This window comes from Lepidochelys olivacea (genome assembly GCF_965140295.1).
Source record: "Lepidochelys olivacea isolate rLepOli2 genome assembly, chromosome: 18".
Lineage (NCBI taxonomy): Eukaryota > Metazoa > Chordata > Testudines > Cheloniidae > Lepidochelys > Lepidochelys olivacea.
Window position 1 is genome coordinate 15,609,915 of NC_140428.1, and position 26,285 is coordinate 15,636,199.

General features: G+C 43.4%; 1 protein-coding gene across 3 annotated transcripts in view; it reads right to left on the reverse strand.

The window, feature by feature from the left end:
* TMCO4 (transmembrane and coiled-coil domains 4) overlaps nucleotides 1-26,285 on the reverse strand; it is an 81,169-nt gene that overhangs the window by 33,420 nt on the left and 21,464 nt on the right. For all 3 annotated transcript variants that reach the window (XM_084651427.1, XM_084651428.1, XM_084651429.1), the window contains 6 exons: nucleotides 18,077-18,174; nucleotides 16,874-17,017; nucleotides 16,234-16,353; nucleotides 11,761-11,925; nucleotides 10,482-10,618; nucleotides 5,778-5,862 (listed from right to left, as the gene is read on the reverse strand). In XM_084651427.1, coding sequence (XP_084507553.1) covers nucleotides 5,778-5,862; nucleotides 10,482-10,618; nucleotides 11,761-11,925; nucleotides 16,234-16,353; nucleotides 16,874-17,017; nucleotides 18,077-18,174 — 749 coding nt within the window. The remainder of the gene's footprint in view (nucleotides 1-5,777; nucleotides 5,863-10,481; nucleotides 10,619-11,760; nucleotides 11,926-16,233; nucleotides 16,354-16,873; nucleotides 17,018-18,076; nucleotides 18,175-26,285) is intronic.

A 26,285-nucleotide genomic window follows, 5' to 3' on the forward strand; every position in this document is an offset into this window, starting at 1 on the left:
TATGTACGATACAGACAAGTGAGAATTGCCCTCCGAGGGATGAGAGTGTATTTAGTGTAGTTCACTTATGCTGGAGAAATACTTTATTTCTGTTGATTCATTTGTCAAGATAAAGTAAAAAGATCTCGGGTCTGATCTGCAGAGGCATGGAGAATCCACAGTTCCAACTGAAGCCAATGGGAGCCCAGCATCTATCAAAATCAGGGTCCTGGCAATTGTGAAAGGTGTCAGGCTGACAGCAATGGGGAGTGAAGTTCTCTTGTCACAGAGCAGGTATCGTACAAGCAGCAGTGTGGAAGATTCCTCTCACACTGCCAATCAATAGAGTCAGTATGAGATTGGTATTGTTTCACAATATATGGAATGAGGGGCCAAGTGAGACAACTGAAACAAATGTATAATTAAGTTCAATAAACCTGAAAGTTGCTAATGCATTCGTCCATTGAATGCACAACAACAGACTCAACACCAGGACAACAGAATTCCTAGTGGTAATTCCCAATCAACAGCTCTGAAGCAGTTTAGCTCTTATTACTCTCTGGGTACAATCTGCTCAAAAGGTGTGTGGAGTCTGATCAAAATTAACGCTCCTCTTTTATTCTTAGTGGACAAACTGCACCTAACGAATTCCAGTAGTAGCAAGCGATGGAATGAGAAAGATGGGCAGCACTTCTGTGCTTTTCAATAAAAATGTTTTTAAAAAAAATACGTGCTATGATACATTCACTATTACCAGGACAGAGCTCCACAAGGCAGTCTCAGTCTGGGGATGGGACACAAAGATTCTGGTTTTTAGTTCACTTTCCAGAGCCCCCCAGGTTAGAGAAAGTTGAAATCAACTCCTAATAAGCAAACTAAAATCCGAACGTGTGTGCATGAGCGCATATTAGGTCTACGGAAACAATAGATATAAATGTTTGATTACATAGTATGTATCAAAAAAGAAGGTGCAATTTTAACAATTGACTTTCTGTTTATGTAGAGTTGTGAAAAAGGGACAGTAAAGTGCCTTCCAATATAGTAATTGTTGATATGACTGGGAATTCCATCTTTCAGCTGGAGTCCCATATATATTATTATTATTAATTTGTATTGTGGTAGCATTTAGGAGCCCCCCTCATGGACCAGGACCCTACGGTGCTAGGTGCTGTACAAACACAGAACAAAAAGACAGTCCCTGCTCTGAAGAGCTTATTCTGCCAAAACCAGAATCTTGACCTTTGGAAAGCGCAGCTCAGCATACGTAGGTTTTGGTCATTTTCAGGAGAGTGTACCTGGTTTGTAGAATAGGGGATTGGGATTATGAGGTAATAAATGTGAAAGCAATTAAAAACCACGTGAAATCATGGCCAAGGAGATGCTGCCTGGATAGCTTTTTAATCAATGCCATTGATTTCCTTTCTCTAACAGCAGTAATAACCCGGTGCTCCCTGCAGTGAAGCATTATTGTACACCGTTTTACTATGATGTAAATTCCAACCCCCGATGACAATCTGAAATGCGTTCTGTTGGTTTTATTTCTTAATTATGAAGCAAATTTCACACAAATAATAATAATAAAAGAACAGTGATTCGATTTTGTCAGCTTAACTTGATAGGCAGTGAGACTACTGCTTTCACAGTAAACGGGTAATGAAAAAAACAGAGCCATGTGGACAGGGCAATAATTCTAGCCAGGATAATAAAGTCCATGTCTCTAGCGTAAGGTCAATTGAAAGAGCAAGAATAAGCAGCTCATATATCAGGTTCCTGAAGACCGGAGCTAACCATTGGAAGGTTTGGTTTCTTTCCCTCCCTTGCACTATTCAGTTCCTGTTTGAAATGAAGATGCTCAATCTTGGCTGTGTATGCATTTCTTTTGAATGATTGTGGAGGAAGAGGGACGCTTAAGAATATAGATCACTGATCTGCATAGTTACTACAATGCCAGTTAATTATACCTATCCCGTGGGCTACAAATTGTTTATACTGATAAGGAATAATAAAGCCCATGTGCACAGGGAAAAGAAAAATTAACGATTCTAGATAATAGGAGAAAAGAAAAGATTCTACCTCAGTCAACCCCCCTTGGGAATAATACATTTCACAGCCTCCTTCTGCCTCTGACTCATGAACATCATTAATTCTGGCAGGATGTGTAAAAAGAAAAAAAGGCTTTTATTCCACTTGGCCAACTTCTTAGTAGATAAGACACAACTCTGTATTGGGATGCGATAGGAGAGTAATGGGGCAAGGATTGGCAATTTCCATTGCCTTTAGCTACTAAAAAGGGTTTTTGCAATGAAAGCAGCTGTATTTGCTTGTCGTGAGGCAATAACTGCCAACTGACAGGCAAATCATCTTGGAAAAGGCCCATGCGATGCACTCTGAGCCTTGGGCTCCGACCAGTCTCTGGAAGCCGGGAGAGATATTGCCACGTTCCCCGGTCTGGAAGTGTTAAACACACAGGGAACTAGTGTGCCATTCTGGTGAAATCCACCCCTCTGTAGAGGGGAAAGTTCAAGACATACGCATCACTTAGGTGATGCTTAAAACTTCAAAACAGTGGACATGAGCTCAGGCTCTGAAGCCCACCCCCTCCCTAGGCTTCAGAGCTTGAGCTCCAGCCTGAACCACAACTTCAACGCGCTGGCTACACAGCTATTTTTAGAGCACTGCCATGAGCCCCGCTAGCCTGAGTCTCTTGACTGGGGCCAGGAGGCTCACCCCTGTGGGCTGTGTAGATGTACCCATTGACTTAGGTGGGATTTAAGCTCTCCAGTGGGATTTAAGTCAAAAACATAAATAAGTGCTGTCCTGCACTGAGGTCTAGATGAGCCAAACAGTGTCAGCACTGGATGTCTGACAGGTGATTTGGTTTCTGATGACATCTTAGAAGCCAAGGTCGTGTCTGCTCTCTGGTGCCTTAACAATCCCACGCACTTAAAGGTTTTGCCTTGACAGGGGTTCGTCCAGGTATCTTTGGGCAGTATTTCCCCTCCTCACACTGTTGGGAATGCTGGTTGGCTGCACTGCAGTGTTGCTGTAACTTAGAGTTTGTGAAGCTCATTGGGCTCCTCAGGATGATATACATGTGAGGAATTATTTACAAGTATTACTACTATTTTAAAAACTACTCATTTAATGCGAGCTGACAAACCTGCCTAGCAAAGTAATGTAATTAGTAAGCTGAAACAAAACGTTTGAAACGGCCACTCAAAAATATCATTTATTTTTAACTTGAGTCCCCAGAGAATGCACAGGTACCATTTTCCATCCCGGAGCACCACAGGCTTGCCATACCGGACCAGACCAGCAGCTCACACAGTTAGCTTACCCCCATCTCTGATAGCAGCTAGCATCAGAGCTTTCAGAGAAAGGCACAAAAGCCCCGTGATGGACAATTATGCAATAACCTGCCCAATGAATGAACTTCCTCCTAAACCCAAGCCATCTTGGCTTATGTTCTGAAGTACTAGGGCTGAGATACATCATCAATTTTTACCCTCCCTAGTTTAACTATGGATATACTTATTAATCATCTAGGAACATAGGAACCGCCATACAAGATCAGACCCGTGGTCTTTTTAGTCCAGTATCCTGTCACTGATAGTGGCCAGTACCAGATGTACGTGCATAATCCTTCTTTTACTCCCATGAAGCTTCTGACTTCAAATATCAGCCTGGGCAGTTCCACAAATTAATTAAGCATTCTGCTGCTAAGTATTTCCTTTATCAGTTTTTAATTGTTTGTCTTTTTGTTTCATTGGATAGCCCTTGATCTTGTTTTAAGAGAAAGGGTTATTAGGATCTCTGGACTGACCTTCTCTCTATGTCATTTTAATATACTTCCACCATGCCGCATCTCATTTACCCCCATTGTATGGTTGTCACAATCTTTTTAATGTCTCCTGATATGGATGTCTTTTTTGTCTATGAATTTTCATCACTGTCCTCTGAAGCTCTTTACAACCCTTCACACACATTCTATTCTTATATTGTCATGAAACTGCCACTAAGACTGTATAAAAAAAGGCCCGCAAGATTGGGCCTTGTACTTATTATGTATGCATCTTCAGAGTCCAGACCCAGATGTCCCAGGTGGCTGCTCCATTCCTTCTGTGGCTTGCTTGGAACTGGAAGGATGCATTGGCAATCTGCACTAAACACGTTGCTTTTAATCCCACAAACAGCTCAGCTTTCATAATTCAATTAAAGGACTGAAAATCAATGTGCTGTGGGGGGGCTGCCTCAAGATGTATTTATGATGCTCAGATTTCTTTAGAATGGCAAATAACCAGACAGCCCCTAACGATTCCCTTTCACCTGTTACTTAGCTATAGTGCTGTGCAGTCTCATTGAGAGAGACTGCAGGGCTATTAACGGCTAATGAAAGCCTCAAAACATTACAGCCTCGACATTTTCAGGCACTGAGGAGAAAAGAGTAAATCTGGGGCCAGATTCAGAACTCAGTTCTACCAGGGTAAATTCAGAGTGATTCTAATCAAGTCACTAGGATACAGTCTGGTGCTACAAAGACTAGAATTTGGCCTCTTGTATTTCAGGGGTACCTCACTCTATGTGGCTGTACACCCTAAACCAGAAACACAGTCCTGGCACGCAGCTGTAAACGGAAAGGAAGCTGACCTCCGCCTCTCATGCTGGTTTAATCTGCTCCACCTGCCAACACCTACTAATGAATGTTTGCCAGTGTAAAGCTCCTTACTTATTAGCTACATTCTGTGAGGGCAAATGTTAATTAATAAAATTGGCTAGGTAGGGGGAGGGATAAGCAGCGCACACACTACTGACTCAACTCCAACATGCAATTTACATCAACTGATCAGAATGACTTGATTCCTTTTCTAAATTAAGAATAGAATCTATTAATAAACAAAACCACAACTGGTAACAAATTGACAGATGGTTTTATGCTTGACTTTAGGGAAAAATTACCATGAAAATAGCTGACGACAGTGGCATTTCAATGACTTAAATGGGAGGGACGACTCATGGGATCAGATACAGTAGCTACAGAGAGCTTCCAATAAAGGTGAAGCATCTTCTGCCAAGTTCACAGCGAAGCGTGGGCCGCTCACAGACTGATCCACCAGACAAATGTCACAGAACGTTAAGAGTGTTGTTTGCAGATGGAGGCCCAAATTCTGCTCTCAGTTACACTGGTGTAAATATGAAGTAACTACTTAAGTCAGTGGAGTTACTCCAGGTTTACACCGGAGACAGCAGAATTCAATTCTGAACATATTTCAGAACTGTTTTGTAGGTTTCTATTTAGGCTGCACCTCAGGAAGTAAATACCCTCAGCCACATACTGGCTTGGAATGCACATAATCCAAGTGCTGTGGCCAGGTGGGGATCAATGGGGTAGAAACTATCCATGCTGACTCAGGCTTCCCTCCAAACCCACAGAGATGCTGCTCCACAGACTCTCTGCAGCCAGAGCTGGGGAGGAGTATCCCAGGGCAGGATGCAAGGCCTGGAGGTGTGGTTCATACATTTCAGCATGTCTACATCCTTCCATGGGTCCACAGCCCCCTCACAGGTTATTTCTGCTACGGACCGGAGTAGTCTGTATTGTGAGGTTGTCCTAGAGGTTGTCCATCAGGGTCAGGCTGTGAAGCATGAAGGCAATGCCACGTGGCTGTGCTGTCCTTCTGTGGCTATTCTAGAGGACTTTGATCTCCAGAGCTGTTGGCACGATAATTTCTACCAGCACTAAATTCATAAAAAAAGGTGATGGAAAAAATAAATAAGAGAGTTAAATGTTTGAACTCTACCTTTTTCTTGAGCCATCTCCTTCAGGCAGAAGTAAATGACCCTTGCGCCCAGACTGAAGCCAATCAAAGTGACAGGTCGTTTGCCCTAGGGAACAAAGAGGCACAGGCACAAATGAGGATGGTACAGCTGTCAAACATTCTGCTAGACCTGGAAAGAAAGGGCTGGCCAGTGGAGGTGCCTAGGCTCTGATGCAGCAAATCATATAAGCATGTGCTGAATTTTAAGTATGTGAGCTGTCCCATTGACTTCAATGATATTACTGATGTTCTTAAAGTTAAACACAGTTACATTTAACTTAAATTAAGTCCTTTGCTGGATAAGGGTCCAAATGCACTCTTCGTGCTTTATTAATATCAAGTTTCTCACACATTGTCTAAGGAAGCTCCTTTTCATTGAATGGCCCATTTGCTATTCATTGCACCTTACCCCCACTATTTTAATTTTAAAGAAGGCAAAACCCCATATAACAACATGGAAATGAGTAACATTTTCAAGGCAGAAAATCGAGTCCAACCCCAAACAATTAATTTCAGGGCTATTATTATTAATGGTATTAAAAATACCATTAGAGCAACTGCTGCCATGTTCCTAGCAAGGAGAGAAACTTGTTTCCACCTTACAAAAGCATTCTTTCGGGGCTCCCAACCACCAAGAAATGAAATGTAATGACATCTTTGGCAGAGATGAAGATGAAAATGCAGTGCCATGCCTTTCTGATGCCTGCGGGGTTAATAGACCTGGCAGATGAAATAGGCTCCCATGGCTTGTAACACTGCCAGCCAGTCAATTTCCATGAAAAGGTAAACAGTGGGGTGTATGCATATATAGCCACCATTAACAGATGTTTTACCAGCACTAGCCAAGAGGAGATATGGATGCGAGCAAGTTGGTTTAAACTTAATCCAGATAAACCAGAGCTAATGCTGGTTTGATGGGGAACTGTTTAGAGGATTCAACTCCTACTGAGCATGTGTTGGACATTTGTTAATGAGGTTCCCAACTTTGGTCTTGGGGATTTGTGGTGGTCTGTGTGACAGATATGGCAATTTCCTGCAATATCATTGGGAGACCTTATTTAATTAAATTTAAGTGTCTCTGGGGGTCCATTGTATGAAATGAATGGTGTATTATTGTGCGCCAGGATTCTATGTAACCTCTTGAGGTGGGAGATGTGACAGATGTGAGTCCTGGGGGTTCAAAGGACTATTGTGAACAATGTGCCAGGCAAGAATGGTCTTTTGGAACAGAAAATGTTATGGGGGTTTTCCTGGGGAATATCTATCTCGGGAGAACTGAATGCAAATTCCCCACCTCCGGTTATGCAAAACCCCAGCCTTTTGAAGCTATGCCTTGGGGAATGAGTCACTGTCTGCTGTTCATGCGATACATGAGGCCAAGATCAAAGGCCCAAGATGCATAAAGGAAAGACTGAACTGGTGGTTCTGGTTCTGAATCTGAGATCGCTATGAACTTGTAGTCATGGAAAAAACCCATTTCTGGGTTTTGAAGGACTGACACGAACCAGAACCGAGGTTGGAGATGGGATGAACTTTGGTAAGCTTTTTAACATGCATGTATGCATATACTGTTTTCATATGTTTTCTCTGCAATGCTTTCACCTTAAGAATAAATGTGGTTGCTTATAAAGAACTGTGTGGCAACTTGTAACTGTGAGACATTATGCTATTCATAGCTTCTGGAGAGAGAACCAAGTGCAGAAGCTGGCTTGTTTAGGCACTGTGGCTTGCAGGCAACTGTGTACAGGCAGGCAACTATGCAGTGTGGAAAAACCTGGTCAGAAAGCAGGGTCTCTACCAAGAGAGATAACATCTGGGAGCCTGTTTTCACTTTCAGGTGACATTGTAAATAAGAAGCAGGCAGCATTATTTCCCGTAAATGTAAACAAACTTGTTTGTCTTAGTGATTGGTTGAACAAGAAGTAGGACTGAGTAGACTTGTAGGTGCTGAAGTTTTACACTGTTTTGTTTTTGAGTGAAGTTATGTAAAAAAATTCTACATTTTTCATGATACAGAGATTGCACTACAGTACTTGTATGAGGTGAATTGACAAACACTATTTCTTTTATCTTTTTTACAGTGCAAATATTTGTAATAAAATATTACTATAAAGTGAGCACTGAACACTTTGCATTCTGTGTTGTAATTGAAAACAATACATTTGAAAATACAGAAAAACATCCCAAAATATTTATAATAAATTTAAATCACTATTATTAACAGTGTAATTAAAACTGCAATTAAACTATTTTTTTAATCTCGTGATTAATTGCAATTAATTTAATTGTTTAACAACCCTAATTTAAATTTTAAAAACCAAACTGTTTTTGAAAGTCACAAAATGAAATAAAAATTTCAAATGGAAACTGAACGAAAATTTTTCATTTTCGTTTGCTCTGAAATTTCCCATTGGAAAATTGTGTCAAAAGCAACATCTTCCTGCAAAATAATTGATGAAGCCATATTTTTTGGCAGAAATTTTTTTTGTCAAATATTATTTCAAGCAGCATTAGCTGGAAGGGCGGATGGCTGCTACTCTTGGGGTCATCATGAAAATGTGATGTGGGCATCCTACTTCAATGAGCAAGATTTTATCTTAAATACCTTTAATAGGATTTTCTATTAAATCAAGCAGAGAGGGATTTTAACAGTCAGAAGTGCCTTCTCCTTGGGCTAAATGCACACCAGGTATAATAGGGTTCAGAAACATCCTGTTAACTAGTTTTAGGTTCTCCAGCACAGCACGATTTTGTGCTTTAACCATAACTAAAGCTAAAAGACAATGTCACATGCCCTTGGGAAAATCTTTACTTCAGACCAGGCCTTTATTATTACCTTTTGGGCACTGTGCTTTTATTAGAAATCAACTTTGTTGGCTCACACTCCTGTTTCACAGAGTTATTTATGACATTCCGGTGTCTGGCTATGTCGCCCATTACCTCTCGGCCCTGAATAGCTCATCTACAATAGATACTGGACTAGTGTAGCTGTAAGAAAAACACAGAGATCAGCCTGCACTCATAGCAAATAATGGTAGGACCTGGGCAGAAGTTTAATTTCAAGTTTGTTAGCTGGGGATGAAGAAGACGACTTGGCAGGAAGGCTGGTTATACTGAGCTGTTTCTTTCAGTGCCAATCCATCCCATGTGTCTGTTTGGCTCCTTTTTCCTTTCCTTCTTGTTTATTCTAGTCTTAGGCATTTCTGTTTCTTTCCCTCTCTGCTCCCCATTTTATTCCCCTCTTTTCCCTTGACTTTTATTCCAGCAGGGCCCAGCAGGAGCAGACAATCACTCAACATAATTGTGCCTTGGCCCCTTCAAAGTACTTTCCTAGAGGAGACAACATCCTTCTGAATCTGACTAATACCCTGCCACCCCCAGCCAGTTCTATGCCACTGCCTCAGTGCCATGAGGAAGCAGGGATCATTGTGCGAGAACTTTTTGCTTGGGTGCCTAATAGAAATGGGGGCTAGTGGAGGAGAATTCAGGCTAATGGGATTTGTGCCCAATTTAATTCCTCTTGGCAGAAGGTGGCTGCCTCTAGAATAAGACAGTTCTTTACTTCCCCTCTCCCCTCCACGGTTGGTTTTACAAATAATTATTTTAGAATGAAGCCTGGTGAATTTCCAGGCTTGTGACAGTTTGGGATTAGTAAGGAAGTAAGACTCAGCGCCTTCACTGGAATGACTCCAGATTTATATTAACATAGCTCAGAGCAGAATTTGGTCCTTAGTGCAGGTAAGGGCTATGCACTCTTTCCTCGCCCCACTCCGCTGATGCCTCCTACTTCTTGATGGGTATTTCAGCTGTCTGCCTTTTCTCTTTCTTTCTCCCCCTCCTCATCCTCTGCTTTCACTCCCCCATTGTCAAGATTGGGCCAAGTGGTATGGTAATTTTGTGCAGTGGACAAATCATACCAATTTGCACTCCTGACTTGGGTTAGACCTGAATCCAGGTCTCTGGCAGTGAAAAGTAGATTTGTTATTACCCTCGCGTGTCACTAAATGGGTGCTTGACAAAATATAGGTGCCATAGTATGTCTCATGTTAAACTTCCCCAGCAATGATTTTGTCTGTTGCCCTTCAGTACTGGACTCTGCCTGTAAGACCTGTTTGCAAGTGTAACCCGCACACCTCCTAAGCGTGGTGCTCTGTCCCATCTGCTGGCACTGATACCACTTAAGAAAGCAATTAATGAGCCTGCTCTACAGCTCTAGCGAACCAGCAGGTGGCTTTTAGCTCATGCAGTAGAGGGTCGTGCACTAAGCTCCAGAGGTCCCCGGTTTGATCCCACCCGCCGACGACCGGAGTCTATCAGCGTTACACAAGGATTGGTGTAGAAGCATTTCAAATGACTGCTCCAATCTCTTTTGCTATCAGAGCTCTCTATTAGACTGATTGCTGCCTGACCTCTTCTGCATTTAGCAAAGGTTTGGGTTAAATTAAACCAACATTTGCAGGCAGCCTCTCATCAACCCATGTTCTCCTCCATTCCCTGCACGCTGGTCTCCCTCGTGCCTCAATTTTCCATTCTTCAGCTTGTAATTCATTTTCTTTCCCACGGACAAATACCACCTGCTGTTCCACTAGCATGCTGTAAAACGTCAGACCCCTGGAGCTTCCCCAAGATATCAGTCCCTTCCAGCTGTAATAACTGGAGCCGTTTTTTGCACCCTCAGCCAATTACCTGCTGTCGACTGAGCAATATCTGTGCCAGATGTTTGCCCACTTCAGCTGATCGATTCAGGCACACTCCCCAAGGGTTGTCAATGACATTGGCAACAGTAAGAAGTGAAGTCGGCCATGTCAGGGCTGTCACTATGCCTGAGAGGTACAAAGCAAACAGGAAAATCAAAGTTACACATCTGGGCAGGTCTGGGACAATTTCAAAAGTCAGACAGTTTGGTGGAGTAAAAAACACTGCATCTTTGCCACTGTCACCTTGTCTTTCCTAAGACTGATTTAAGGTGGGTTTTGCAAAATTAAAAAGACGACAGAATCTGTTAAATGTCACGTGCACAGGAAGATACACTGCATTCAGGTGTAATGCATGGGTGTACTGGGCTCAAGCAGAACAGGAGAAACCTAATGCACTCAGCTGTAAATTGGCCATGTACAACATGGGGAATACAGTGCATGAGGTTATAATGCATTGATGTCATCTGCATAGGAATGTTGGATATGATGTGTCCAGGTATAGTGCATGGATGGTGAGTGGACATGCAGAACACAGGGAATACAGTGCATTCAAGTATAATGCAAAGATACAATGTGCACAAGCAGAGCATGTGCACTTAATGCTTTGTAATGTAGGGACAGATGTAACGGAAGCAGGCAGGCATCCCGTATGGATGCAGTTTGCACACGTGGAAGCTGTGGATGAAGCATGCAATGCAATGCAATATGGATAGTCTTTTGTGCCAGTTGTATCCCAAAACTCCTTACAGAGTAAAATCGCGTAGATAAGAGTTACAATAATAAATAGCAGAGGGAAAGAAACGCTGAGGCATACGGGTAAGGGAGGAAAGACTTTTTCAGCTGAGATTTGAAATGCCATGACAAACTGATGATGTGGAATGATCCAGGAAGTCTGTTCCACATGATAGGAGCTTCTAAAAGAGCAGGCTCTCACACTAACGATGGTGAGATTGTTTGAAAGAAATGAGGGTTGCTCTGGAATACTATGCCTTCAATCCTGTTTATGGATGGGCTTCACTTTGCCCACGGGGAGTATTTCCTTTGAAGTCAACAGGACAACTCCAGAGCATAAAATGAAGCAGGTGCATAAATCTCTGCAGGATTAGGGTCAACACACGCAAGGTTTGCAAGTGACACTGCTTCTTGGATAATCGACAAATGAATATGAAAGATTCATCTATTTGGGGGAAGGCCTCTTTGAACAAACACAAATGCTGAAACCAGAAGATTCAGCACCCAATCAGCCTCGGTATAACTCAGAGTCTTACCTGACAATACAGTGAACTTCAGTGCTTCCTGAGCCATCATGTTCACAAACCCATTGAGCAGTGAATCCAGAGCGTTGCCCAACTCCATCAGGTACTTGGATTCCCAGGCCAGACAGTACTGCTCACTGGACTGCAACATGCTGCTCCATGGAGCTGTGAAACTGCCTAAGAAAGGATGGGAACACAAAGGATTCAGTTTCACAGGAGGAAAAGCAACTGTTGACTGGCCACAGGAGTCACAAGGAGTGAATGATAATATCAATTTGCAGAATACTTTAATCCGCTTAATTATTCAGGGATCATATTTTGAAATGCGATTAATGATGGACACATCTTCATAAGTCCTTCATTTCAACTGGATTTCTTGTTGTTAAAGGATGGATTGACAAAACTGGAGACTGAGAGCTTTTGTTTATCAAAAGAACAGATCAGCTACCTCCAATATGGAGGGACCACCTCCAGGTTCAGTTTCCGTGGCCCATTCACACCTTGATTGCTGCGGAATCTGCCAAAAAGGGATCAATTAGTGCTAATTATGATGGGAGTTAAGGACCTTCCTCCCATCACCAAAGATAAGACTAAATCCTATAGTTCACACCGTGTCCTCATTTAGGCCAAATTTGGATTGACCTCAAAGGGCGGGCAGCCCAAGGTAGTTGAAGGAACATGGCAGGATTTTGTTCATAGTGTTTTCAAATGCATTTGTTAGTCATTTCTGATGAGAAGGTGATGAGTGGAGACAGTTTCCCTGAGATTCCGATGAGAACAGAGGGTGCTCACTATCTTGCAGCAGGGCTAAGGATCTTGTCAGATCCCTTCCTATGCTCTTAATAAATTTTGTTGCAATTTTGGGGCTCTTTTCCTTTTCCGCCACTTTGCGGTGAATGTCCTAAATGCTACGCTACGGTAAATTGTCCTCCTGGTACTTGGGTTTTGCAGGCTTAGACTGAAATAATGGATCTGTCTGAAAGTGAGAATGAAGACCATTTAGAGACCCAAACTGTGTGTTTACTACCCCTTTTTCTTTGGCTAAGTTTTTCTTAGACGCAAATCAAGAGCAGTAGCAATTCCTGTCAGCACAATATTTTGCTGCCAGCTGAGGGGGAAAGTGTGGGCTAAGTGGTCAGAAGGGGACACCAGCAACTCTAATATAAGCCAGCTAAATTGTAAAGAGGAATAGTATAATTTAGCCTCCTAAAATACTACGGTCACCTACTCCTTGTTCCATTACTGAACAATGCATAGCATACTGAGGCAGCCACAGAATAAGTACAGCATTAGCAGAAGCCATGCAAACTTCCACCACAATATCCTACCAACGTGCCTCAATCTTGACTAGAAGGGACCACACCTAGATGTGACAGAGGTACATTAGAACCTCAGAGTTACGAACACCAGAGTTACGAACTGACCAGTCAACCACACACCTCATTTGCACCTGGAAGTACGCAATCAGGAAGCAGCAGAGACGAAAAAGACAAAAAAAAAAAGGCAAATATAGTACAGTGCTGTGTTATATGTAAACTACTAAAAAAATAAAGGGAAAGTTTTTAAACATTTTTTTGACAAGGTGAGGAAACTGTTTCTGTGCTTGTTTCATTTAAATTAAGATGGTTAAAAGCAGCATTTTTCTTCTGCATAGTAACATTTCACAGCTGTATTAAGTCAATATTCAGCTGCAAACCTTTGAACGAACCACCATAATGTTTTTTTCAGAATTACGAACAACCTCCATTTCTGAGGTGTTCGTAACTCTGAGATTCAGTCTTAATGGCCCATTCACTCCTTGGCTTCTCTGCTGAAACAGCCATCAAAGGGCAAATAGTGTAAACTGAAATTGTTCTGTCATGTGGACGACAGTGACTTGGAAAGAGACCACCCAAAAGCTGTTAGACTGCGGGAGACTGAGTAGTTTAAATCCAATCACCATATAAAGTGTATGATGAGGTACTTTTTATACCATAAACCAAACTAACTCCTTGCTGCTGTGACTAACCGTGACTGAAAGCCGGTACAATACGTGCCAGCTGGCTCTGCTACACTCCTATAGTATATGATTTTACTGAGCTTGACTGGGAGGCTGCTTTACTGTCACATAATTGGAAACAATGGAGTCTGGCCTCTTGTACATGAGGAGGGGGACAGAAAGCTGGACTGAGGATGGGTCAATGGTTAGGGAGATTCAGGAGACCACGGCTCACTACTGTGCTCTGCCACAGACTTCCTGCGTGAGCTCGGACGAGTCTCTTAGGGTCAGTATTTGAAAGTATTTGGATGCCCAAAGATGTAGTTAGGTGCCTATGTGCTTTTGAAAAATCACACTAAGCACCTCTCTGCATGTTTAGGCATCTAAACATCTTTAAAAATCTGGCCCTTAATCTCTCTGTGCCTCAGTTGCCCAACCCTACAGTGGGGACAAAAGCACTTCCCTACCTCACGGGGGGTTGTGAGGATAAATATATTAAAAGACTGTGAGGTTCTCAGGCTTGGTCTACACTTAAAACTTACATTGACATAGCTATAAAACACTCCAGGGTATGAAAAATCCATACCCCTCAGCGCTGTAGCTATGCTGACCAACCCCTGCAGTGTAGATGTGGCTAGGTTGGTGAATCGCTCGGGGAGGTGGAGAAATGGAAAAAAACCCTTCATTGCTGTAGTCTGAGTCTACACTTTGGCTCTGTAGCCATGCAGCTGTCGTGTCTGTAGTGTAGAGAGGGCCTCAGATACTACGGTGATGGGGATCATATAAATACCTAAGACAGACAGATAAAACCATTACAGGAGACAACTGAAGGGTTGTTTTATTTCTGCTGTTTTAAACAGTGTATCGTGTTTCTAGGTATGGAAACTCCCTCCCCAATTCAGATCCTCTGTAACTCTCATTTTAAGGGCAAAGTGAGACCGAGAATGATTAAATAATCTACCGAAAGACACACAGTGACTTCGTAACAGCCCCCTGATAATGCTCCAATCCCAGAAAATTCTGAAACCTTGTGTGGTATCAACAAGAGAACAACATGACGGGAAAGCAGAGGTTTTAAAACCCCAGATTCTGATGGGATAATGGATTTAACAAGCAATGGCCAACAGAAAATGTCCTTATTGTATTAATGATATAGAATATTTATTATTATATTCCTCAATGGAATGCACTGGCAACTGTTCAATAGGGTTTCTGAACATATTAACAGCAGATGGCTGACATATTTTATATGACAAGTTACAACTGTGACTGTATTTGAAATGACGATATAACATTACAAGTTTTCAGAGGTTGCAGGCTATTAGCTCACCCCTTCGGCACTGTATGCAACATGGTTTACTTGACTGAGCCTTCTTGCCAATAAACCTCTTTAGCTGGCAGAGACCGGGAGAGAAAAAGAAACTGCATTCTATTAATTGCCGGTGGATAAATGTGAGGCACAAAAAAAGCTCCAATAATTGGCTAAAGCACTTTGTGCCAGGTACTAGGCAACATCCCCACAAGTCAGATCATCTCTAGCAAACACACAAGCAGGATCTATTAATAGAAACACCTCCCCTTTTTCTATAACTATCTCTGCTAGCAGTTTGCTGTGCTTTACCCTCTCTTTTTTCTGGATGAGGCTACAATCTGCATTTTAAAGGGGGTCGGGAACCCTCAGACTGCTTAAATCTCACCTCTGCCAGTAAGGGCACATGAGAACAGCTGGAAAGACACCGTAGCCCAGATAAACTACATGCACTGTGGTTTACAACTGTAAGGCTGATGGTCCTAGGAAAAGAGCTGAGGTAACGACCCTCCCCTACATTAAACACTGCTCCCCTTTCAGAATAGTCAACACTTGATGAAGAAAACCTTTTAACTGGTAACTAAACTCTGTTCTACTGCAGTTGAGGGAAGGAGGGCAGGGGAAGCTTTACCTGATAGTTCATAGCTGGTGTGCACTATCATTCACAGAAGGCACCAATTTGGGTTAAACCAGAACACTTGCAATAAAGGCCTACCCAGAGAGGGAGACTTGTATTTAACCTTAAATCTCTAGCAAATTCTTCTCTTCTGTCATTCTGTCCTGTTTCAGGTTCCAAAGAACGTCAGCTGCTATGGTAGTTTTTGTGATGTCAACACAGCTCCAGAGAAACTGGACTGAGGCCTTCACAGTCACGCACATTGTGCCGAACACATAACTTACATCAGGCTACCCAAGAGCCATTACAACTTTCGGTTGCTACCAACATTGGATGGACTTGACGTGATGACCAGAGGTGAGACTCCACAAATTCTACTCCAAACCTCCAGTGCCATCCAACGTTCCTTTTTACATTTTGAACCTATTCACGCTAGCCTAAGCAGATAGGGATTTAAAGTTCCAATAAATCAGCTTGGTCCTGCTATACTTCACGATTCATATATAAACACTGCTTCCCATCTTTGACAATACAAATGTGGCTTTCCAAAATTGTGTCTAGGATTTCTTGTCTTGCTTTTACCATATTTGCCGGTACACAACCAGCCAGTGATGGCTATGGTGATATGAAGTTGTTTCCCTTCAGTTAAAGAGAGGAATTCGAACTCTTCGATGGCTCCCACTCGTTTCTTCATCTTGTAGCCTGCATGTATAGAAATCACAGAGTAATGGTAGGGGCTGCCAACAGCAGAAATTAATAACAAATTCTTAGCGCTTTGCTTGGGTGATCAGATGGGATGGCAGCAGGAGGCATTATCTGCTATAATTAATAACTGTCCTCTATTACACCATAGTTCTTAATGCTAAAACTGAGGTGGTTTCCATTTACTGTGGTTAGCTACAATCCCAAAGGCAACTTGTCAGCATGAGAGTGTCTGTCTGCATTGTCTAACCCAGTTGCCATTAACCGAGGGAAATCTACTGCATTGTCATCAGGGTGCGGCACAACATCTAACTCAGGCTCAAGAAGAGGGCCAGCCCAGGGCTATGAAGATCAGCAGCCACTGAAGAACCAGAGGTTGAGTTCTGCTGGTGTACAAGTAGATTGTTTAGTCCACAATTCCCTTTGCAGACCTCACACTCTAGAGCTCAGCCATTAGTACCTGACTTTGCATACATTATTCCGTGGCTTGGTGGTTCAGAATCTAAATCTGTTATCTTACCGGTAAGGCCAGCTCCCGCTGCTCCAAAGAGTGATGCCAAGATAGCAATTCCCGCCGTTGACCCTAAAGCTGCTGCCCCAGCACTCCCAATGATAGTTGCAGCTCCAGCAGCAACGAGAGGGGCAGCAAGACCTCCCGTCAAACCTAAAGGTGCGGCAAGTGAGAATTTCAGTGCACGATGATGGTGGAAGACAAACAGATTTTCATATCTTTGTGCTGTGTCAGCAGAAGGGATAACTTCCTATTGTGAGAATAGCTAACACACACCAGGAAGTGAGCTAACCCACCACATCCCATGGAAGGACCTGAACCAGAAGCTGGAAGGGATCACCCTCCTCTCAGAAATCCAGTATAGTCTTCCCCACACTGCTCCATCAACTAACCCAACCCTGATTTTCAGAGACCCTCCCCACTCGCTGAGTCTCCAGCCTGGATTGTTTTCTCACTATCACCAGTATAAAAGAGGATTAACTCCACGGAAGTCAAAGGAGAAACATTGGTGTAAGTGAAAGTAAATTCCAGCCATCTCTTATTAGAAAATCCTGGGCCAATCCCACATTATCCTAATTTTGGAGAGTCTAGAGAAGATGTTGCATCTGACTCTCTCTAACACCAGGGTAAACGAGGAGAAATAAGTTTAAAGAGCCAGATCCTCAGCTGGTATGAGTCTGTGTAGCTCCATCAAACCCAAGGGAGCTACATTGATTTACATGAGCTGAGGAACTGGCCATAAGTTTGTATACATCTGAATCACCAAACAATTCTGCCTAATAGACCAGCTGAGAGATTGAGCTCAAGTTTGTCTGGAAAATCACCTTCGGAAGGCTGAAAAGTACATTTACTCCCATCTTCTGCATCGTGTAAATCCACAGTAACTCCCCAGAAGTCACTGGAGTCACATTACCTTACTGCTGGCCTGAGAAGAAAAATGAGGGTTGACTGCCCCTAGCCCCATAGGCTTTGTTTTTGCAAAGCCCATAAGAATCTTCCTGGCTTTTGGAGTTTCCCTTGTTTCTGATTTGAACTACTACTACTACCTGGAACGTGACAACACTGCAAGCGATGAACATGTTAAAATTAGAACTAGGACAAAGATGGAAGCACAGCTGCTGTTGCTCAATGAATCATTTCAGAACTCCCACTCCGCGCTTGCCACCATCTGTGTAACCCAGTCAGGTCCCAGAAACTGCAGGGCAGCCTCACCTATCACTGTTCCGCCCCCTATTGTTGCCAAGCCAATCATCAAGTATCTCCTCAATTTTCTCTTCCTTTCTTTCTTTCTTCTTGATGCTTCTGCAGTTCTGGGTGGGAATAAAAATCGTGAGAGCCTGACAGATAACACCACAACACCCAGATCCGTTTGGGTTCTCCTGATTCACAGCACAGAATTTCACTACTGGGAACAGTAAACACGGTCATGCAGGTGTGCATTACGGCAACACACTTAGACATATGACCACAAAAATAAAGCCACAGATTTAAACTGAAACAAGGTAACTAATAACAAACCCCAACACAGGTGACTCACCGGGAAAATCCATCCTAACACAGGACCGCAGCTTGTACAATGAAAAAAGCAAGCATTTTAACATCCACATATTGCTTATATACACGTAACAGTGATCAAACAAGATCTCTTGAAGTTTGCAGAATACGCAACCTCTTTTTTATAGTACTGTGCAGATCACGCCATTCAAAAATGTCGCACTGAGCAGGATGGGGCCCTACAGATGAAACATGAGGGTGGATGGCTTAGGGATTGCTATTATGGGCTAAAAGAAAAGGAGGACTTGTGGCACCTTAGAGACTAACCAATTTATTAGAGCATACAATCTCCATTGTGGGTACTTGTCTACTGAGAACTGGTGCAGCTCCAGTTCTCAGTAGACAAGTACCCACAATGGAGACTGTACTACTTGGCACCCTTTGGCGGTCTCTGCAGAGACACCAAGGACTGAACTGTTCTCATCCCTAGAGAGGACCTCTCCAGTTTAAGACTTGAAGGACATTTCCAAGTTGGGGGGATGCACATTCTGTGCATAAACAGTCTCGAGGGCTGAGAATCCTTCACTATTCAGAAGCACTCATTGCACTCCTAAGGGTATGTCTACATGGTAAAAAAATCAAACAAACCCTGTGTCAGTGAGTCTCAGATCCCAGATCTACAGATGCGGGCTTGCGCTAAGGTGCGAAAAACAGTGGTATAGATGGTCAGGCTCAGTCTGGAGCTCAGGCTCTGAAGCCCAGGAAGCGGGGAGGGTTTCACAGCCCAAGCCCCAGCCTGAGCCCAAATGTCTACACCACTGTTTTTAGTGCTACCATACGAGCTCTGCAAGCCCAAGCCTGTAAACCCCAGCTGTGTGATTCACTGACATGGGGCTGGGTTTGCCTTAAGTGTACAGTATGGGCCTGATGCTGATCCCACTTCAGTCAATAGTAAATCTCCCCTTAATGTTAATGATACTGATTCAGACTATTACTTTTGGACCAGGCCTGTTAGATGCCGAGCAGAAAAGAATTAGGATTCCAGCAAATGTTGTGGCTCAGTGAATAAAGTTTTAAAGGCTATGTCTGGTGGTGAGGCTGGAATTGGACTTAACACCCCTCCCCCAAATAAAAAAACCAAGCAGGCTCCACATTTGTAATCTCATTTCCCTCTCTTTCTAGATACTGGCTACAAGTCAATCCTATTTAATAGCTGTTTTTATGAAAGCTACACTTAAAAGAAAAAAGTGCTACTTGCCTGCTAGGCCCTTCGAGCAACAAATCAAATCAAAGTAGAAAACTAGAGTCGCTGCGGGAAGTAAGCTGGAGCGTTGCCTTCCTGATGCTGTTTTGTGGCGGCTGGAGACTCCCCACTGGCTAACGGATACTGAGGTGCCAGGTGCCCACTGGGGCTGATTGTAATATGAGGGATAGAAAACGATATTGAAGAACCAATGATTGTGGAAAACAAATCATTTCCTTTCTCTGTGCTGCGGAAAAGTTGTTAGTAGAGGACTTAGCTTTCTATTCTTAGATCTGTTAAACAATCAAAATTCAGGCAGAGAGTGACCTCACCATACCTTACTGGAGAGAGCGGTTCCAAAGTGTTTCAGGCAACCGTACCAGCGTAGCTAAGTAAGACCTAGGCTGAGTCAGCCAGTGCCCACTGGCTCCTGTTTAATTGGGCCCACTCTAACCAGCAATGGATCACAGGCTGCTCTGAAGTCTGGTCTTGCCAGTTACAGGTTAGATGGCATGCAGTTTCTGGTAAGCTTATTAGCATTGTTTTAAAGATGTTTTCTCTGTAATCTTTTCACCTTAAGAATAAATGTGTTTGCTGTGACAGGGCCAGGCCAGATGGCTACAGGAGAGTGATATAAGGTAGATATATAAACCCCAGATTAAGCAGATCCCTTTTCCCTGAGTAAGATAATGGCCTGTTCCAGAACAATCAGGAAGTTGCTGGAACCAATTAAGGTGGCTAATTAGGACACCTGGAGCCAATTAAGAAGCTACCAGAATCAATTAGGACAGGCAGGCTAATCAGGGCACCTGGTTTTTAAAAGGACCTCACTTCAGTTAGTGAGGTGTGTGTGAGGAGCTGGGAGCAAGAGGTGTGCAAGAAGCTGAGAGTGAGTAGGCGTACTGCTGGATGACTGAGAAGTACAAGCGTTATCAGACATCAGGAGGAAGGTCCAGTGGTGAGGACAAAGAAGATGTTGGGAAGAGGCCATGGGGAAGTAGTCCAGGGAGTTGTAGCTGTCACGCAGCTGTTAAAGGAGACATTATAGAGAGCTGCAATCCACAGGGCCCTGGGCTGGAAGCCGGAGTAGAGGGTGGGCCCGGGTTACCCCCATTCTCCCAACTCCCTCTTTGATATAAGAGGAGTTGATCTGGACTGTGGGTCCCACCAGAGCGGGAGGTCTCTGGCCTTTCCCCCAACCCATTAGGTGAGCCAGCAGAGGCTGCGGGGACTGTTCTCCTCCTTTTCCCCATGCTGGCCAGTGATGAGGTTAGCCGAGTGAATGGCAGGTTTGTGCCACTAACAAAAGGAGCCAAACTGAGGACTGCCGTAAACTTCTGAAGCGAGCAAATCCGCCAGAAAGCGCGGGACCCACCAATACAGGCTTGGAACTTTGCCACATTGCTTAGAAAGAGCTGTGTGGTAACTTATTATGCTGTTCGTAGCCTTCGTAGAGTACGCAAAGCATAGACGCTGGCCAGGTTAGGCACTCTGGCTTGCTTGGAATAATACAGTGTAGGCAAGGAACTGTGCAGCCAGGAAAAATCCCTGTCAGGAGGGAGGGAGATTCAGGTCTCCGCCCAAGGGAGGTGACAGCTGAGGAGTCAGGAGACTGGAGTAGGTGCCCTTGGTGGACCACAAGAGGGAAATACAGGTGCAGTTGCCTTGAACTGTGACATATGTTATTATGAAAATACAGTCATTATTGCCCTTTATTGTAGGCATTTAAGCTGCAATATAGTAAGACCATAAACCAGTCATGAAACATAAGGAATCAATATCAGTTTTGTTAGTCAGTGTCAATCGGTTCACACCACAGCCCTTATTTGTCAGTCTTTGAAGAAATACTGAATGTTAAATAGGATCATAGGAAGTGCCAAACTAGTCCGCTCAGAACTTTGGAGCGGAGCCGAGAGCTGGAGCGTGGAGCAGCTCCGGAGCAGTGGAGCTGCAGGGTTTTGCCTGGAGCTGGAGCACAGATCCAAAGCCCTGGCTCCACTGACCTATTTCTGACAGTGGCCAATACCAGCTTCTTAGGATGAAGTTATATGTACAGAGGACAATTATGGAATGGCCTGAAGATGAGGACGTTTCTTCCTAACCCTCTCATTGTTTGGCTTAAGCCCTGAAACATGAGAATTTATATCCCTTCCAAACTTGGAATTTTTTAAAAATCCCAGCTAACATAACTGTTGATACTTTCATTATCCATACAATTGTCTAATCCTTTTGGAATCCTGCTAAGCACTCTCTATGTTTGATAAAGAAAACTTTAGAGCAAGTCCCAAACTTTTGTACTGTGCAGTTTTGCTAAATACGACAGGCAGAGAATGAAACAGTGGGTGAAATCCTGGCACCATTGAAGTCAATGGCAAAACTCTCTTCAACATCAAAGGGGTGAAGGTTTCCTCAGTAAATATATATATCCTTTTTAAAACATTACTTATTTTTACCTCATTTTGCATATTATGCAACAGAAAACCTCTAGAAGCTGAGAACATCTGTGCTGCCACTAAGGGCTACATCTTTAACATCTTACAATTTCCCAATGTCTGCGTGAAAAAGTGCATGTGGCACGATTCCATAGGCAAATGGATCTTTTGACACTTTGTCTATTATATGTGCAGTTATTTAATTATCCAGTTAACCCTCCCCACTTGCAGGGCCCTAGAGCTCGGGCTCCAGCCCGAGCCTGAATGTCTACACAGCAATTAAACAGCCCCTTAGCCTGAACCCCATGAGTCCAAGTCAGCTGGCATAGGCCAGCTGCGGGTTTTTAATTGCAGTGTAGACAAACCCACAATGGTTAATGTTGTAGTAGTGCCTATGAGCCCCAGGCATGGGCCAGGAGCCACTGTACTAGGCACTGTAAAAAACCCAGAATAAAAAGACAGTCCTTGCCCCAAAGAGTTTACAAGTTACAGAAGTGTCTTAAGAGGCTAGCATTATCACGGAATGATAAGACTCCTCCTTTGCACTTTGACAGTGTTAGTCACCTGAGGATCTCTTCGCACTTTACAAAGGCAAGTAGATTTTACCCCCATTTTATAGATGGAGAAGTGACTTGTGTAAGGTCAGAGTCAGGAGAGGAGCGCAGATCTCCCCCCGCCAGGTCACGGCCCTGAACACAAGACATTTAATATACCATTATTTTTGCTAACTAGCATCGACATTTCCTGAGAATATTCCTGTGCCCTATTCCAAGGTAACATTTGCTTATATTCTCCTGCGGTAGTGTACCTTCTCCTACAGGACTGGAACCTTCACTGCCTAATGGAACTCCTTCAGTCTTAGTGGTTCTAGATGGTATTTGCTCCCGTGTGGATGAATGAACATGCTAAGATTCTACTGGGGACAGATTGGGAAGCTGCTCAAGAGTTATAGCTGCCCTTTTCAATGCAGGACCTTAAATGGTCCATCATCACAGGTGTTTGTATGATCTTCTGCTTGCAAGGCTTTTGTCGTTGTCTGAAATTATCCATGCCACGCTTTATCATCAGAGGATGGAAAAGAGTAGAATTGTTGGTGGTACCAGCAGATCTTCTACAAAGCAGAGAGGCACATCTCCCTCTTGTTTCCCTAACCAGAAATTGAAAGACATCAAGAGAACAGGAACACAGCTGGCCAGCTCTCATGCCTGGTAATGAGGGCTTGAGGTATCTGGGTTCAGGGATAGTTGGCGGCTAAATCCTGTCTATAAATACAATATCATAAAACTATCATCAGCAGAACTTTAACCTTCATTGCAGCCTGGTTACAGCAGGCACCCACTGCCTTTGAAAGCTCCTACATTACTGGTATTTCACACTGCCTTTACAGTGGCTTGTACTTTATGGTTCATAGTTGGGTTATAAGGCTGTTGTTTCCACACGAGTAATTACCTGCCTATGTTTGGTTATTCTATGCCCTCAGTGACTTCAGATTTGCAACTACTTCTCCTGTACCATAAACTGTTTCAGCCAGATTTTATAAGTAGAATTATAGCTCATTCTCCAGTGATCATAGAATCATAGAATATTAGGGTTGGAAGGGACCTCAGGAGGTCATCTAGTCCAACCCCCTGCTCAAAGCAGGACCGATCCCCGACTAAATCATCCCAGCCAGGGCTTTGTCAAGCCTGACCTTGATGATGAAAGGATGTAAGTAGATTTTATTACGCAACTGATATATAACTTGTCACACTTTTCAGTTTCTTGTAAGACAATATTTAGTGCTCCATGCAACAACACAGAAGTTCACATCTGTCATGTCAGATACCGATAACAGTGATTTAAATATTTGGAACACTGCTATGTAGATGCTGTGACAGAATCTACCCCTTTATCCATTCCCTACACATTACTGAAATAATGTTTGTTCAAGATATGTCTTGTAAGGTGTCATTTGAAGACTCAATTTGCTAGTCAATACTGTCCTGATAAAATGTGTATGGCAACATTGTATGTGAAGTTATAAGATTTCCCTGTATGCTGTTATTAACATATGCTCCAAACTGAGGTTGACAAGCAGGTCTGTCAAAAGAACGTGTGCTCTGCTTAATGTGCATTTAAGCAGTAAACAGAGTCATCAAGCAGGAAGGGAGACAATGGGAGTTCAAACAGGTAGGAAAACCAGCAAGGAACAGACTTACCTATAGATACTCTGTCTCCTGAATCTCAGCTAGAAATGTTTTCCAAGAGGGGTACTGACACCATAAAAAGGAGGAATAAATGTCCCAAGGCATCTGCTCCTCTCTTTCTGTCCATCATTTCATGGCATGAGAAGGGACAAAGGAACATTAAACAGGAGAAGAGGTCCTTGCCTAAGAAGTTTGGCCAGTAAGACTGGTGAGAAAAACTCTGCTTTGATTTAACATAGTTTGTTAAGTTAGGCATTAGCTCAGTTTTATCTTTATTTTTCTTGTAGCCATTTCTGACTTTTATGCCTCATTACTTGTATTCACTTAAAACCTCTCTTTGTAGTTAATAAACTTGTTTTTCTGTTTTATCTAATCCAGTGTGTTTAAACTGAAGTGTCTGAAGAACTACTTGAATTAATAAGCTGTCATATTATCACCTTCAAGAAACACTGGACTTAACGTACTTGTATTGTCCAGGAGAAGGCTGGGCAGTACAGGACATACATATCTGGGGGGAAATCTAAGACTAGGAGTGTTCTGGGGTCACCCTGCAGTTTAACCCAGGCTGGTAAGAGCCAAGGTGTGGCTGGCTGCAGCACGCACACAGACATAGCTGGGAGTGACCTGCTGAAGGCTGTTGGTGAACAGTCCAGACCGGAGGCTACAGCAGCAAAGCAGTGTAAAGCGCACCCCAGGTAAGAGGGCGGGTTGACACAGCTACTCGTTACTCTAAACTGTGCCCTGGGTATGTCACAGATGCCCATATACTGAAAATCTAATTGTGCATGCACTGGGCCACATGCGAAAGTTTCTGCATCAGAAGATACAGGAGCAAATCTTTTGTGTTACAAGTACAGGGTAAAAATGCATATGGAGAGGCTGCCAATGTCTTGGCTGGCAAGGGCTGTCCTAGGGAACCCCTTTAAAAGGCAGAAGCAGTGCAACCTCATGCTGGACTCCTTTTCCTAGGAAACTCTGTGAGGCTAGAGTGGGGTATGATTTTGTATTTTCCACCCCTCACCTAGCCCTACTCACCACCACCATAGGGCCATCTTCTCCCTGCTAAGTTCCAATGTTGCGAAGAGCCCTCTGTGGGCACTGACGTAGTGGTAGCTGAACTCATGTACAGGGAGTGGGCGGGAAGAGACACCCATGTTTGGATCTCTGGGGGCAATCTGACTCGATGACAGGATCAGTGAATGGCAGCGTAAGAGCACAACAGAAATAACCATCATTATCATCATCACAAGACCAGGGCAGAGTGCTTAAAATACCATCAAAACAACTAGGCAGATAGTGGGTCAAAGGCCAAAGCGACTGCACCAGGACAGAGAGGAGGAAACCTGACATGGGGAAAAAAAAGACAGGGGTGAAGGAAAGACTATAAATATGGGGCTGACTGTGGAGATACCAAAGCACACTTTGGGAAGAAGACGACTTTGGCTGTTGAAAAGCATGAGGAATGGGCTAAGACTGACGCCAGTCAGAAGTAAGTTCCATATTGTAAGGCCCACTGCAGCCAAGGCGTGCCCTCCTGCTAACTCAGGCTAGAAGGAATCCTTGAAAGACTGGTGGTATCTGAGCTGAGGTTGACCGAAAAGGATCCTTTGGAATATATCCAAATGAAGAGATGCACTGAACAGCTTCTCATTTCGATGCATAGCAAAGCGATGTACTCCTCTTCCTGAGTGTTAGCAAATATATTTTCTATTTATCGAAAGTCCAGGTAGGACACTCTAAATGCCATTTTCCTCACCCTGTCCCTTGCCAATATTCCTCAGCCCAGACCTGGAGGGACCATCTTTAGGAATGAATGTTGTGCTCAGTTTCCACATTCGTTTATTTAGTCTCTGGGGCCTCTCTGTTGAGACTGCCAACGAGGGGACCAATGGTAGTAATAGTTTTTGTTATCTGGACACCAGATTGTTTCACATAGACTGCTAGCCAAAAAGCTTCAAATAGTAACAACGTCTGATTCTGACTGACCATAGCTGAATTTGAACCAATGACTAAGAGGTGAACTCGAGAGACTCCATATCCCAATTTCCAATCTCTTAAGCCATCCG